This window comes from Onychomys torridus, unplaced genomic scaffold, assembly GCF_903995425.1.
Source record: "Onychomys torridus unplaced genomic scaffold, mOncTor1.1, whole genome shotgun sequence".
Taxonomy (NCBI): Eukaryota; Metazoa; Chordata; class Mammalia; order Rodentia; family Cricetidae; genus Onychomys; species Onychomys torridus.
In genome coordinates, this window is record NW_023412930.1 from 64,377 (window position 1) to 79,610 (window position 15,234).

General features: G+C 43.8%; 1 gene segment (V, D, J or C); it reads right to left on the reverse strand.

The window, feature by feature from the left end:
* Positions 1-710: 710 nt before the first annotated feature.
* LOC118576076 lies at positions 711-10,417 on the reverse strand. The segment is given in 3 exon segments: positions 711-858; positions 1,070-1,214; positions 10,357-10,417. Coding segments are annotated over 3 exon segments (354 nt in total).
* Between the last annotated feature and the right edge of the window lie 4,817 nt (positions 10,418-15,234).

Sequence of the window (15,234 nt, forward strand, 5' to 3'; positions counted from 1 at the left end):
ATTCTTCTGGTCATCTCTCTCTAAGTTCCTGTTCAAAAGAACGAAGCCCAGATCCTGGCAAAACAGGAGTCTTTTGTAGGACCTTTGTGTTTTTGTTCCTATACATGGTTTCTTGTAATTGCATTGGTTATTTTTAAGCTAAAGTGAGATTCTAAAGACAGCCTTGGTGTGCAGGAATGGAGGGACTCAAGGGGGATATGGCAAGGTCACATATAAGCTATTTGGCAGAGACTAACCCACATGGTGTTTGCTTTGTCCTTCCTTCAAGTCTCTGGTAGGCTCACCAGGTAAAGAGGGAGTGTTGAGAGGGACATGGAGAAGGTCATGTACATTCAATGTTCAGACCTTGTGGCTGTTTTATATTATGCTTTTCTCTGGGAACAGGCAGCTCCAATCACACTGCCGCCTTAAATATTCTTATGCTATGCTTTTTGGTAATTTGCTGGAGTTATAAAACATCTAGATCATGAGACAAGAAAGCCATCTTACAAAGAACAGACATTCCTGTGAACATTGGTGAGGTAAAAGTGAGAGCCCTAGAGACCCTGCTAGATCTATGGTCTCTCCTTTAGAGTACTAAGCAGAGAATATGCAATGAGTGTGATATCTAAGAACTTCAGATGTTCTTTCTCATAATCATAGGCATGTCTTGGTAGCAAGAGAGTAAAACAGTTTCTGTCCTGCTTCCTCATGTATCAAGTTCACTGTGTTCACTGTTGTTGTCCACTAGTAGTACCACCTACCCCACAGATGTAGTCAGCTTCATCTTCAGGCTGGATGTTGGAGATGCTTAAGTAGCGATCAGCCCCAGAGCTGGCGCCAGAGAAGCGGTCAGGGATCCCATCCCCCTTGCTGTGGCTTCCATTATCATTATCATTATTATTATTATTATTGTTGTTGTTGTTGTTGTTGTCATTTGGTTTTTCGAGACAGGGTTTCTCTGCGTAGCTTTGCGCCTTTCCTGGATCTCGCATTGTAGCCCAGGCTGGCCTCAAACTCCCGAGTGCTGGGATTAAAGGTGTGCGCCACCACCGCCCGGCTTCCATCATTATTAAGATACATCACATACTTAGGAGCCTTGTCTGGATGTTGCTGGTACCATTCAATGGTGTAGGTGCTGTATTTACTACTCAACATGCAGGTGAGTTGGGCTGAGGCTCCCAGGGAGGCAGAGGCTGAGGATAACTGAGTCAGCACAGATTGGGAAGTAAGCCCTGAAAATAGAAAAACACATTATGTCCATGCTGAGAGAAGAGAGGAGAATGTATCTGGCTGTCAGATGGTTTCCCTGAACTGGGATCAGGGTGCAGATGCCTTCTGTCCTGTACAATGAAGGAGGAAGAAGAGGAGAGAAATCCAGGCCATGGTGCAGACACCACTAAGATCTGCTGAGACAGACATGGTGCAGTTTTCTCTTATGCTTTAATAATTCTCAGAGAACTGACAGGACCCTTAATGCAAATTTTTCTTGGTCAACCAAATCCCTTCTTAGGTGTCTGTGCCATCAAGAGCCTGGGTGTCACTTCCTGCCTGAGGCTGCCCAAGTGACCACAGTGTCCCCACTGCTGGGTGTGTTGAGTCCTGAGCAGACACAAAGAGACAGATGTTTGTGTTATCAGCTGTTTCCAGACACTTCAGTGTCACTTACAGGCCCCACCGAGAAGGTTCAGGTCTGTCATGTCTGTGTTCACGTGACTTCTCCCAAGGCTGTGACCATCAAACACTTTCTGATCAATATATGAAGGACTTACCTCCTCCGAGGCTGATTTTACATTATTTCTTTTGTTTTGTTTGCCTCTACTCAGTAGGAATACTATGTAGACCAGTGTTTTCTAACCTGAGGATCACAACCTCCACTGGACAGGGGCCATAGATCAGATATCCTGTATATCAGATATTTACATTATAATTCACAATGGTAGAAAAATTATAGTTCTGAAATAGCAATAAATAATTGTATAGTTAGGTGTCACCACAACATGTGGGACAGTATTAAGGGGTCTCAGCATTAGAAAGTTTGAGAATCACTGTTGCTAGACTATATTTATTAGGATCTTCTTACTCAGGGGCTTTCCTAACAGAAGCTGAGGACAGAGAAATTTACTGCACAATCCCCTTCTCAGAATGCTCAAGAGGCTAGGCTTCTCTCTCTCTCTCCCTGGTTCCTCAGCAATTGACCCACAGAGACACAATGTGAATATTGGCATTTATGATGGTAAATATTATACTGCACGACTCCCTTAAAGCATTATAAATTAAAAAATAGAAAATAACATGGCAAAACAAAACAGAATTATTGGAAAATTAGGGGAAAGAACACAGAGGGCCTATAAAATGGTCCTTAAGTAAGGATTGAGAGGATGACAATGTTACAGCCATCTTAGAGAAGGGTCAGGCTGGTAACAGCAGGCCCTGGGAAACCCACCAGAGGATGTGCTGCCACTAGACCCAGACAATTAAGTGCTACATTAAAAAAAAAAAAACCAAACAGTTCCAGACTTTTTCTGCCATAACCTAAAGAATATGATAGATTGTGAGATTGTGTACTATAGCTGTCAGAGGGAACACATTTCCTGCATGTAAGAAATGGGGTATCTAATTGTCAGAGAAAACGGGTCTGCCAATGACATAGATGCATGACATAAACTGCTAGAGGATATGGCAATTTCCTTGTAGCTGCAACTCTCCAATCAGTTCAAAGCAAGCGTCTCCAACCTGCAGTAAGCTCCAATCCTGAACTTGTGACTATATAAATTTGGAAATCCCCTAGACCCTCACACTAACCACTATAAAAATCCTATCCTGGTACTGCTTGGGGTCCCTCTCACTCTACCGCTGAGACAGATGGAAGAGGTACCCAGGTTTAAACTCGTGAATTGAAAGGCTCTTTGCTTTTGCATTCATATCAATCTCTGGGTGGTCTTTGGTGACAACGGATTTTGGGTGCAACAGGATTAGAATGTATTGATGAAGAATGAATGTGTATGATGGTTTTCAAAAATACTCATGGAACCCTGCCTACTACTTATCTGATATTAAAATTCTGTATTTAACTGATAGGAGTTATGATGAGTAAAGGGAACACCTCTAAATTGGAGGCAAGAATTAATGAATCATGATAGAAGAATTAGTCACTGCAGAGATGTGCAGGAGCAAGAGGAATGTCAGGGCCATGTGGTTTTGTTCAGATGTGCTTTGACATATTCATGGTTAAAGAAACTGTGTACCTGTGTTGTCTTTGCCAAACCCTGTCCTCCAGAATCAGGGAACGTGCAGAAGAGGAAATGGAAAGACTATAAGAGCCAGATGTGCTGATGACTTCAAGGAAACAGCATCTTCCAGACACAACTTGACTGATCGACATGGGAACTCACAGAGACTATGACAGCATGCACAGACCAGCACAGGTTCAAACCAGACAAAATCCCAGCTCTGAGAAAGCGAAGTGGACAAATAGTCACACCCTTAGCCATGAAGGTTTTGCCATAGATAACTTCTGGAAAAGAGAAAATCAGTTTTCTCCAATGGTGTGTCACTAGAAATATCAATCACCCACCAGGGCACGCTTGACAGCCAGAGGTATTTGGTGAAGAGTAAACAGACTCCATGGTGTGTGTGTGTGTGTGTGTGTGTCCTTTTTATTTGTTTTGTTATATTTTATCTTACTGATTTTTCCATTTTACTTTGTTCAGTTTGGTTTTCTTTTTAGGTTTTTGTTGTTGTTGCTTTTTTGTCTTGTTTTGTTTGAAAGAGAAAGATCATGAAGTTGGGTGGGTAGAGAACTGGGAGAATCTGGGAAGAGTTGGGGGAAGGGAAGAAATATGATCAAAATAGATTGTATGAGAAAGTTTTTTAAAAAGTAAAGAATCTCAAGGCAAAATATTAATTGATAAAAACAGTAGAAAGAAAGATAAAAAGAAGAAAGAAACAAAGGAGAGAAAGAAACAAGGAAGGAAGGAAGAAAACAGATGAAGCTTTACTTCTGATATTCCTGGTGGAACATGTGCATGGAACTATACGTTATAACCTACTCAGAACTAACATAATGGCTCAGCATGTGAGGGGACTTGCTGCCAAGCCTCTCAGTGCCAGCGCCAGCTGATTCATGGAACAACCATGGCATTTACACACACACACACACACACACACACACACACACACACACACACACACACACACATAAATACACACACATATTAAATTCTTAAATAAATCTGTATATAAATGGATAAATATTTTAAAATCTTTTGATCCTTGTATGACAGTTTTGTTTCTTTATTCTGTGCCCTTCTGGTTTTGACCCTTTGGTATTGTTGACATTTGAGTATTGATGAGAGTTCCTTGGGAAAGAGGACTGTACTAGTGAAGGGTGTCAGGCCCAGTTCTGACCGACAGATACAGGTTCCATGTACACCTTGAGTTTTAACAAGGGTTTCTCTAACACAGGCTACACACTGTTGTGGTTTGGGTTATGAACTGAACTTTTCCTTTTTCTTTTATTTATTGTTTCCTACCACCATGCACAGCAAAAGAACTTCCTGACTTCCAGTCTCTGCATTATATGACAGGATTAACTTTCTTAAGGTTTCCACTAAAAATTAAAGGCATGTCCCTCATTGTCACATAGTTCACAAAGTATTTGAAATTTATTTCCTAAAAGGAAGGAATGCTTGCATGTTCACACATTCTCAGGTGGATGCCATTGAAAAAGGGCGTATTCTAGAAACTTTACTTCTTTGCTTACAGTATTAAAATATTGAAAGAGGAGAAATATATTTATTATTTAGTTCTGAAAATTGCTTAACTTTAGAGATTAGTGGCAATCATGAAGGTAGAAATATGAGCCAATGTGCTAATATCTGCAAGGATAAAATCTGAGTCAAGATCAAAGACTGTGCACAAATTCATAAGTACTTTACAAAGGATTGCCTAGTTTGTTAGTTCCTTGGGATGGCAGTAACAATGTACAAACTGTGGATTAACTCAAAAATGACTTGTGTTATCTCTTACTGATTTATAGAGGACAGACTTGCAAAATTCACACACTGAGCTCAGCACCCTATGGCACCTCTTCCTCCCCTCCTCTGTCCCTGATGTTTCTAAACAATCTTAGGAGATTTTTGGTCAGCAGCTACAAAGCCCTGTGTGTACATTAGACTTCACATGGGAATACATCGCAATGTCACTGTCTCTCAAAGCCATCTTATGAGGGCAGAGGGCACTCACTGTGCCTCAGAATGAGCTCTTTGACTGAGGAATCTGCAGTAGTACTTATGATCTTACAATGAGATTACATAAAGTTATACTTGGATTTATTACATTACCATATCTTCTTTAGGGGAAAATATGCTAACCTGATGTCAGAGAAGAAATTATTTAATGGCTTTTAAAAACTACACAATAAATTTGTATTGTCTTCAAATAATAGTTAATAAAACAATAGTTAGAAAATAAGAAAGGATAATTACTTCACTTTGATGCAGTTGTACAGAACATCCCTGAGAATGCTTCTCTCTGGAGACCTATTGACTCTAGTCTTACAATTAACACATCTAAGTGAGGAATGAAATATTTGATTTCTAGTTTTATTTTTTATCATCTACCACAACAGTGGACAAACATCTCCACTTTCATGACTCTAACTAGGACACAAACGAGGCAGATGCTCCCTTCACCTTCTCGTCTGTGGAGAGTCCACATCAGGATGGCAACAGTGCCTGGTCATGGGACCCACTCCACAGGACAGGGCTTACACCCAGGCTCAGACAAATGAATGTTTGTGTCTTGCTTCTCCATGTGTGTCTCGCTGTGCTGAGCACCACTGTAGTGTTCACACAGTAGCCTTCAGCATTGTCCTTGTACTTGTAACCCTAGATCCCCAGGACAAAGTTATGTTTAAGGTGAAAAGTGACAGGAGACTGGGAATGCATGTAATTGTTGGGTGAATCAGAGCCTAGAGGCAGACAGCTTCTGGAACCAGTGTGGAAAGAGAGGATCAGTAACTGCTGGAGAGTGTCATTCCACATCATCACTTTAGCTTGGGGAGGAGAGCCTGAAAAGAAATAGCTGTTAAGAATGAGTTAAGATATGGGAGGGGCTCTACGTGGGTGTTGGCCATGGATCTCTGCATCTGCTTCCATCAGTCATTGGATGAGAGTTCTATCATGACAGTTAGGGTGTTTGGCTATCTGATCACCAGGGTAGGCCAGCTCAGGCACCCTCTCAACCATTGCCAGTAGTCTATAGTGGAGTCATCTTTGTGGATTCTTGAGGACCTCTCTAGCACTCTGCTTCTTCCTATTCCCATGGTGTCTTAATTTATCATGGTAACTCTTTCCTTGTTCTTCCACTCTGTTCCTAATCCAGCTAGGACCTCCTGCTCCCTTAAGCTCTCTTTCCCCCGACACTTGCCCTTCCATTACCCCCCTCACCTGCAGTTTGCTCATGTAAATCTCATCCATTTCTCCATCGCTAGGCAATCCCTGTTTCTTTCCTAGGGTCCTCTTTACTAGCTAGCCTCCCTAGATCTGTGAGTTGCAGACTGGTTATCCTTTGATTTACATCTAATATCCACTTATGAATGAGCACATACCATGTAAGAGAGATGGAGACTATGATTGGAAAAAGCTCAGGGACAAATAGCAAAACTAGTGGAAACACATGAACTGAGAACCAATAGCTGAGGATCCTCCATGGAACTGGATCAGGCCCTCTGGATAAGTGAGAGAGTTGACAAACTTGAACTGTTTGGGAGGCATCCAGGCACTGGGACCGGGACCTGTCTTTAGTGCATGAGCCGGCTTTCTGGAACCTAGGGCCTATGCTGAAACACTTTGCTCAGTCTTGGTGCAGGGAGGAGGGATTGACCTGCCTCGACTGAATGTACCAGGCTCTGCTAACTCCCCAGGGGAGACCTTGCCTTGGAGAAGGTGGGAATGGGGAGTGGGTTGTCGGGGGAAGCTTGGGGGTGGGAGGAGGGAGGACAGGGAAGTCAGTGGTTGATATGTAAAATGAATAGAAAATCGCTTAATAAAAAAAGTACTGAGAAGGATCATTCCAAAGTCAGGCCTCTTTAGTCTCCATGACACCTGACAGAGATGGAGGACAGACAGGAAATATGACAGGCGTCCAGGTCATGCTGAAGATTTCCAGAGATCCCAAGACCCCACAGATCCTGCTTGACTCTGGGGTTCTCAGGGTATCAGAGAAATGGTGAGTCCATGCATTATAGCCTTTTATTATCAGCATTACCACCTCATTCCATCTCTTCAGTCCAGGGAGCAACTCTTCTCCCAAAGAGGCTGGGGCAACTTGAGGAAACACCTGCTGTAACACTGTAAGTCCAGTGAGCTTGCCCAGGAGATTACATGTGAGTCAGGAGCCAGCCTCAAGCCTGGCTTTCTCAGAAGCACACAGTGCCCCCTGCTGGACATGGGTAGTTCCTTCATGGTTTGTATTAAATATATTCCACATGATTTCTATTCTGACATAGGTTCCTTAGTTCATCATCAAAATTGCTATTAACATTAACTAAAGTTCTATCTGTTTAACTTTCATTGTTTTTATGACTATTATTCATTCTGAACCCTGGTTATTTTCCCTCTTAATCAAATTCCTGCAATTTTCTTCTTCATTGGGATTCTGTGATTTTTCATTGAAAAATCTTTACTATATAATTAGACAACCTGATCCATCTTGGTATTAGTGTCCTTGTATTGTGTTTTTCTCATTTACACTGTAAATTTTCTGCTTCAGAATTCTCTAGAGTTCATCATCAGACCTGAAATAATACCTGTCTTTTGGTTCATTCATTTTTCTCAGCTACTGTTCGTTTTGTCATTCTTGGGGAAAATGAGACACACCTGAATTTCCATTTTTATTGTCAGTGTAAACTTATTAGACATTCACAGCCTTTGGAGTGTTTTTCCAAAGTCAAGCTCCAGACATGGTCCGCATTGAACTTAATGAGTAACATTACTTAATGGCAGAGAATTCTCAGGTATAGATTTCATGGTCATGCAGTCTAGTACTCTGAGAGTCTGTGTTATGCCTATTGATCACACGCTATGCTATAAGGGACAGTAAAAGGGACAGTGAGACTTATTGTCCTGGAGCTTTGGACCACTAATAGAGAATGTGACTAGCATACATAGGAACCTGTGCTCAAGACCGAGAGCTGAAAAAGAAAAACATTTTTGTAAGTACTGAAAAATAATGTTTATTTTTTTATTTTCCATTATCCCTGTGTATGTGCACCAAGAATGCAAACACACATACACACACACACACACACACACACACACACACACACACACACACACACTTATTCAGTCTAAGGAAACTGAAATTGAGGTGTGATCTCTGAGAGAAGATTAAGCAGCCTGTATTGCCATCTGCTTGGTCCTCTCATTCCTCCCTCGAGTAGTACATCATCTCAAATCTTGGTGATGTTTCTAATTGGTAAAAGATTTTTTTATTTTATTTTATAATTTAATTTAATTTTACATATCAGCCATGGATTCCCCTGTCTTCCCCCCTCCTGCTACCCCCTCCACCGCCTTTGCTCCAGCCCAGCCCCCAATCCCATCTCCTCCAGGGCCAAGACTCCCCTGGGGATTCAGCTCAACCTGGTAGATTCAGTCCAGGCAGGACCAGTCTCCTCCTCCCAGGCTGAGCAAAGTGTCCCTGCATAAAGTCCCAGGTTTCCAAGCCAGCTCATGCACTAAGGACAGGTCCCAGTCTCTCTGCCTGGGTGCCTCCCAAACAGTTCAAGCTAATTAACTCTCTTGCTTATCCAGAGAGCCTGATCTAGTTGGGGGCTCCTCAGCAATTGGTTCATAGTTCATGTGTTTCCATTAGTTTGGCTATTTGTCCCTGTGCTTTTTCCAATCTTGGTCTCAACAATTCTCACTCATATAATCCCTCCTCTTTCTCACCAATTGGACTCCTGGAGCTCAACCTGGGGCCTGGCCATGGATCTTTGCATCTGCTTCCCACAGTCATTGGATGTGATTTCTAGCATGACAGTTATGGTGTTTGGTCATCCGATCACCAGAGTAGGTCAGTTCCGGCTTTCTCTCGACCATTGCTAGTAGTCTACAGTGGAGGTGTCTTTGTGGATTTCTGGGAACCTCTGTAGCACTTTGCTTCTTCCTATTCTCATGTGGTCTTCATTTATTATGGTCTCATATTCCTTGTTCTCCCAATCTGTTCATGATCCAGCTGGGATCTCCCGTTCTCCTAAGCTCTCTTTCCCTCACACCTTGCCCTACATTACCCACACTCATATACAGGGAGTTCATGTAGGTCTCATCCATTTCTCTGTCATTGGATGATCCCTGTGTCTTTCTTAGGGTCCCCTTTTCTATGGAACCTCCCTGGAGTTGTGAGTAGCAGTCTACTCATCCTTTTTTTTTTACATCTAGTATCTTCCTATGAGAGTACATACCATGTTTGTCTTTCTGAGTCTGGGTTACCTCACTCAGGATGATTTTTTTCTAGATCCATCCACATTTTATTTATCCATTCTTCAGTTGAAGGGCATCTAGGTTGTTTCCAGGTTCTGGCTATTACAAACAATGCTGATATGAACATAGCTGAGAAAGTACCCTGTGGTATGATTGAGCATTCCTTGGGAATATGCCCAAGAGTGGTATAGCTGGGTCTTGGAGGAGATTGGTTCCCAATTTTCTAAGAAAGTGCCATATTGATTTCCAAAGTGGCTGCAAAAGCTTGCACTCCCACAAGCAATGGAGGAGAGTTCCCCTTGCTCCACAGCCTCTCCAGCATAAGTTGTCTTCTGTGTTTTTGATCTTAGCCATTCTGACAGGTGTAACATGGTATCTCAGAGTCATTTTGATTTGCATTTCCCTGATGATTAGGGATGTTGAGCAATTCCTTAAATGTCTTTCAGCCATTTGAGATTCCTCTGTTGAGAATTCTCTGTTTAGTTCTATAGCCCATTTCTTAATTGGACTGTTGGGCATTTTGATGTCTAATTTCTTGAGTTTTTTATATATTCTGGATATCAGCCCTCTGTCAGATGTGGGGTTGGTGAAGATCTTTTTCCATTCTGTAGGCTGTTGCTTTGTTTTAATGTGTGCTTGGAGTCTGTTTGCCAGTATTTTATTGAGTATTTTTGCATCAATGTTCATGAGGGAGATCGGTCTGTAGTTCTCTTTCCTTGTTGCATCTTTGTTTGGTTCAGGAATCAGGGTAATTGTAACCTCATAGAAGGAGTTTGGTAAATGCATTTCCCACGTAACCAAGAGAAGAGCCTTCGCTCTTGATCCTGGTCGGCATCCTCCGGCTTCCTCCTCTAGCCAGGACGCACCGCCTTGTGGGCGTGACCATTACCTTGGAGCCGCTCAAAAGGGGTTGGATCGTTTGTGAAGGAGACTTCCGCAAGGGGTCCCATCATGGCTCTGTCGGATGCTTGCGTTAACCAACTACTAGTTATGGATTTTCTTATAATCTTGTCATTATATATTTTTACACTTATATTTTTCTTAAAATAGTATCTGTACTTTTGCTGCTATAGCAGGCTTATATGCCGATGGGGATCTTAATAGGACTGAGAGCAGACTATCTCTCTTCTGTGTAACTCATCCCACTTTATCCTTAATTGGACAGGCTAATGGTCGCAGGTATGAACGGGATAAAAGGCCACTTTAGCAGTCCATACACGGACGTCTGGCCAGCCAAATGGTTCAAAAGCCATGGGTGATAAAGGGGCACCGATCGTTTTAACTCCAGTAATCACAACTCTGATGGATGGTTGACCAGGACAGATACCTAGTAAAACCTGGGCCACAAAATAAACATGAGCGATAAAGTCTGGCCAATAAATACGAAAGGTAGACGGAAAGACACTATCTTGCCGTGAACACGGCAAATAAGAGTTTACTTTATTCCCTCGAAGCTGTCCTTCTAAAAAGCTCTAACCCTTGCTCCTTCAGCACATTCTGCATGCTGGCCTATCCTGTGCAACCTCTTTCTGTCTGATCTGGGTGGAGTGGGCTGGTGTTCAAATCGGTGCCGGACTTGAAGCAGGACGTCCGATATAAACTCTACTCCTAACAATTGCCCACCTTAAACTCACACACACTTCATTCTCAAACTGCCTTGTAGAAGCACAGATAGTCACTGAAACGGCGTCGATTGATTCCTTCAAACTACAAAATTACCACAGTGATCTTACCAGTAGTCAGATCAAGGGCTCACTCACACGCCACGCGAAAAACAATGCAGTACTGAATCACCTCACTACAAGACAATATCAAGCAGACTTGTTTCTGTTTTCTTTCTTTCTTTCTTTCTTTCTTTCTTTCTTTCTATACTTTTCCTTCCATATAATAGCATGTTTTATTTCCTATTTTCTCTTCTGTCTTCTCATCTGTCTCCAGGAATCGACTAGTCGAGAGAATAGCTGTCCTTTACGCTCTGTGCCTAGCATATACAGGGAACCTTTGAACAAAACCGACTCCTCCCCAACTAACACTTAAGCATCTGGAGAGCAAGTCTCACTTTGACCCCATTCAGGCAAAAAGAGTCATCGTGTTGGCCATGATTCAAGGCGTGTGCACAGGCGAAGTACATTGGTAGCTAAAGCCCAAAAAACAAAAATTGCCAATCGCTCCATGGGGCACTGCGCTGACGAATCTCCCTGAACAGAACGGCATTGCCGTGCCTGGCTCTCGCCTCGAGTCCCTGAATTGTATGAGTGGAAAAAGTGCGCGAGATGGGAACATGGAGGCGTGAGCATCACATCCCTGGCGCGAGCCGCGGCTCCAACACACACTCTAACGTATGCTTTTGTTTATCAAACACATCATATGACACAACCCAGACTCGCTGACTGCCTCTCTACGTGAAGAACAGGAGGTGACACAATGAGGGCACAATGGTCCAACAGCTAAGTAGCCAAGTCCAACAGACATCTCTGAAAGGCTTGCTACTATAGTTACATGGCGAGGTGGAATGCTCCGAGAATAGAGGAGGCAGGGAAGTTGTAGTCTCGTTTCTTTACAGCTAATCTGGATCGCTCAGATGCTCCCTGAATCAGTTTAAGTGGAGGTTTTAGGTATGTCACACTTCTCTGACTTGTCTATTGTTGGGTTTACACTGAGGACTGCCTTACTACCTTTCCACCAGATTGTTAAAAAATGTTCACTTTCCAGAGTTATCTTAAAATTGAACCAAACACAGATTTCCAATAAAAGATAGGAAAGAGAAAGCTCTTTGTAAATCACTATCAACAGTTTACTTGGCATCGCTGCTATGTATATCTCTCACGGATACGTGCCTATACAAAGTTGACATAAGATCTTTGCTACTGTTGGTCACACTAAAATTCAAAAAATAAATTCTCTCATGGTACCAGTACAATCTTCTTTCTCTTCTTACCAGTTCCCTCTCATTTCTAAAGAGTATATTCTGTTTTCATCCAAATGATAAGCCAGCGACCCACCACAGAACTGGAGTCCAAAAGCCATCTCATCAATTAAAGAACGACTGTAATACAACTAAATAGAATGTATTTACAAACAAAAACACCCCACAAGGACCCAAAGTGTCTGGGCGCTAATCAGGAAAAGACTTTTAATGTACATAATATACTATGACGATGCACTTTAAGAATTATGCCTTGTCTCTGATAAAACTGTGAGAACATGTATGAGGAAGTCTTATGTTGACATAGCCACGATGGGTGGCTCAAGTACAGGAAGGGCATGGGACCGGAGCACCTATGGCAGTGAGGACCAGATGGTCGATGGAGAGGAGGAGGACACGTGAGGTGGAGGAAATGAGAGTTCCAGGGGACAAGGAAATAGAAGTAAGCTACCAAAGAGAGAGGCGCATGGGATGGGGCACGGTATATACTAAGATAACTTTGGTTAAATTGGGGAAGAGAACAGGGAAGAAAGGGAATAGAGGGAGGAGAGAGAGAGAGAAAGAGGTGGAGACAAGAGACAGAAGAAGAGAAGAACAAGAGAGAGAGCAAGGGAAAATAAAAGAGGAGCAGGAGGAACAAGAGAAGGGAGAAGAAGAGAACAGGCGGTGAAAGATGGAGAAGAAGAGGGGAAAAGGGCACAGAGGGCCCGCCGCAACTGATTATAGTAGAGGCGTGAGCGCCGAGTTGGGGAAGGAGGAAGCAACTCAGTCAGCGAGATGAGATGAGTGCGAGATTATAGCTGAGAAGGGATATCAAATACCCGTGAGCCCGTAAGCACTATTTGGCTCAAGCCCTATTAGCCGCTCACCTAGCTATACTATCCTTGGTGTGTCTCCAGTAAATAGTAGCTTCATAGGCAAAATTGGCAATGACAGGGTTACTTAGGCAAGAGCGAGTCACCTCTGACTGATATGCAAGGCAGCACCCACTCTCACATGAAAGTGTGCGCGCACTGTGGAGGAGAAAGACAGACCTTATCTTGTCAAGTCATCAACTTCCTGTACTGGTACTGGATTCCCATGGCCAGAAAAGCAAGGCTGTTTGGAATGCTGGTGGCCATCTTTGCCTAGATGGTAGGTTCATTGCGTTTGGTCTGGGACTAAGTGGTCACAATGGTTGAGCAATACTTCCGATCACATGGTTCCATATCTTCTTTGGAGACCTTGGGAGTCATTGCTAAGAGCTGAGAGTCTCTGTTTGTTATAGTAAGCTTTGTGTCAAATGATTTAAATGCTATATTCATCAGATCTTTGATGGGTTTGAGCACCATTATCTATTAAGTATATCTGAGCTAAGCAAATCTAAGCCTAATCTTGAAAACATCTCTAAGTTTGGTAACAATAACCAGGCCAATTTGTTATCCTGTAGATATATTAGTCAAATGGACCTCTCAGCTTTTATTTATTTTTAATAGCTTATAATTAAATAAGATTTAACAGTTTATGCTTTAAACTAGTATCTGGATAGCCATATGACTAGCATTAACTTGTATTTCTTAACACAGAGAACATGTAAACTTAGATATTCAAAACCAAACATACATGTGGCCACATTTTCATTCATACCTACAGAGTAGACAGACATTTTAAAAACTATGAACCAATTTGGCGGGCCCTATGGGAAGGCTCCCCTTTTCCAAGACTGCAGGCAGACCCTGCAATCTCCACACCCTGCCCCCACACCCACCTGCCTGAGACCCAAGCCACTTCCTGAGACTCAGAGACCAGCCCCCAGCTCCCATCTGCCCCGGAACTCCCATCTGGACCAGAGAGACCCCAGTCACTTCCAGAGACTTAGAAACCAGGTCCCAGCTTCCATCCTGCCCTGGAACTCCCATCTGGACTAGAGGTGAGTGCCTGGGGTTATAGTTAGAGAGGCCCCCACTTCTAGGTCCAACCCCTGGGCACCAGCCATCCCAAGAAGACCTGCCCAACTTAGCCCCAGTTTCCAGCCATAGGGCAGGACCCCCCCATCCCCACCAGGAAGGTTGCCCCTCTCCAAGACCCTCCATTGGACCCTACAACCTCCATGCCCAGCCCCCACACCCATCTGCCAGAGACCCTAGCCACTTCCAGAGAATTAGAAACCAACTCCAAGCTTCCATGCTGCCCCTGAACTCCCAACTGGACCAGAAGTGAGTGCCTAGAGTTATAGTCAGAGAGGCCCCTGCCTCTAGGTCCCACCCTGGAAACCAGCCATCCCGGGAAGACCTGCACAACTTGGCCCCAGTTCCCGGCCATTTGGTGGGCCCTGCAGGAAGGCTGCCCTTTTCTAAGACTGCAGGAAGACCCTGCAGTCTCCACACCCTGCCCCCACACCCATCTGCCTGAGACCCCAGCCACTTCCTGAGACTCAGAGACCAGCCCCCAGGCCCCAGCTGCCTGGGACCTCCCATCTGGACCAGAGGTGAGTGCCTGGGGGTCACACCCAGAGAGACCCACACCTAGGTTGCAGCCCTGGGCACCAGCCATTCTGGGGAGACCTCCCCAACTTGGCCCCAGGTTCTGGCCATAGGGCAGGAACCCCCAACCCCACCAGGAAGGTTCCCCCTCTTCAAGACCCTCCATTGGACCCTACAACCTCCATGTCCTGCCCTCACACCCATCTGCTGGAGACCCCAGCCATTTCCAGAGACTTAGAAACCAACCCCCAGCTTCCATCCTGCCCCAGAACTCACATGTGGACCAGAGGTGAGTGCCTGGAGTTATAGTCGGAGAGAACCCTGCTTATAGGTCCCATCCCTGAACACCAGCCATTCTGGGGAAGACCTACCCAACTTG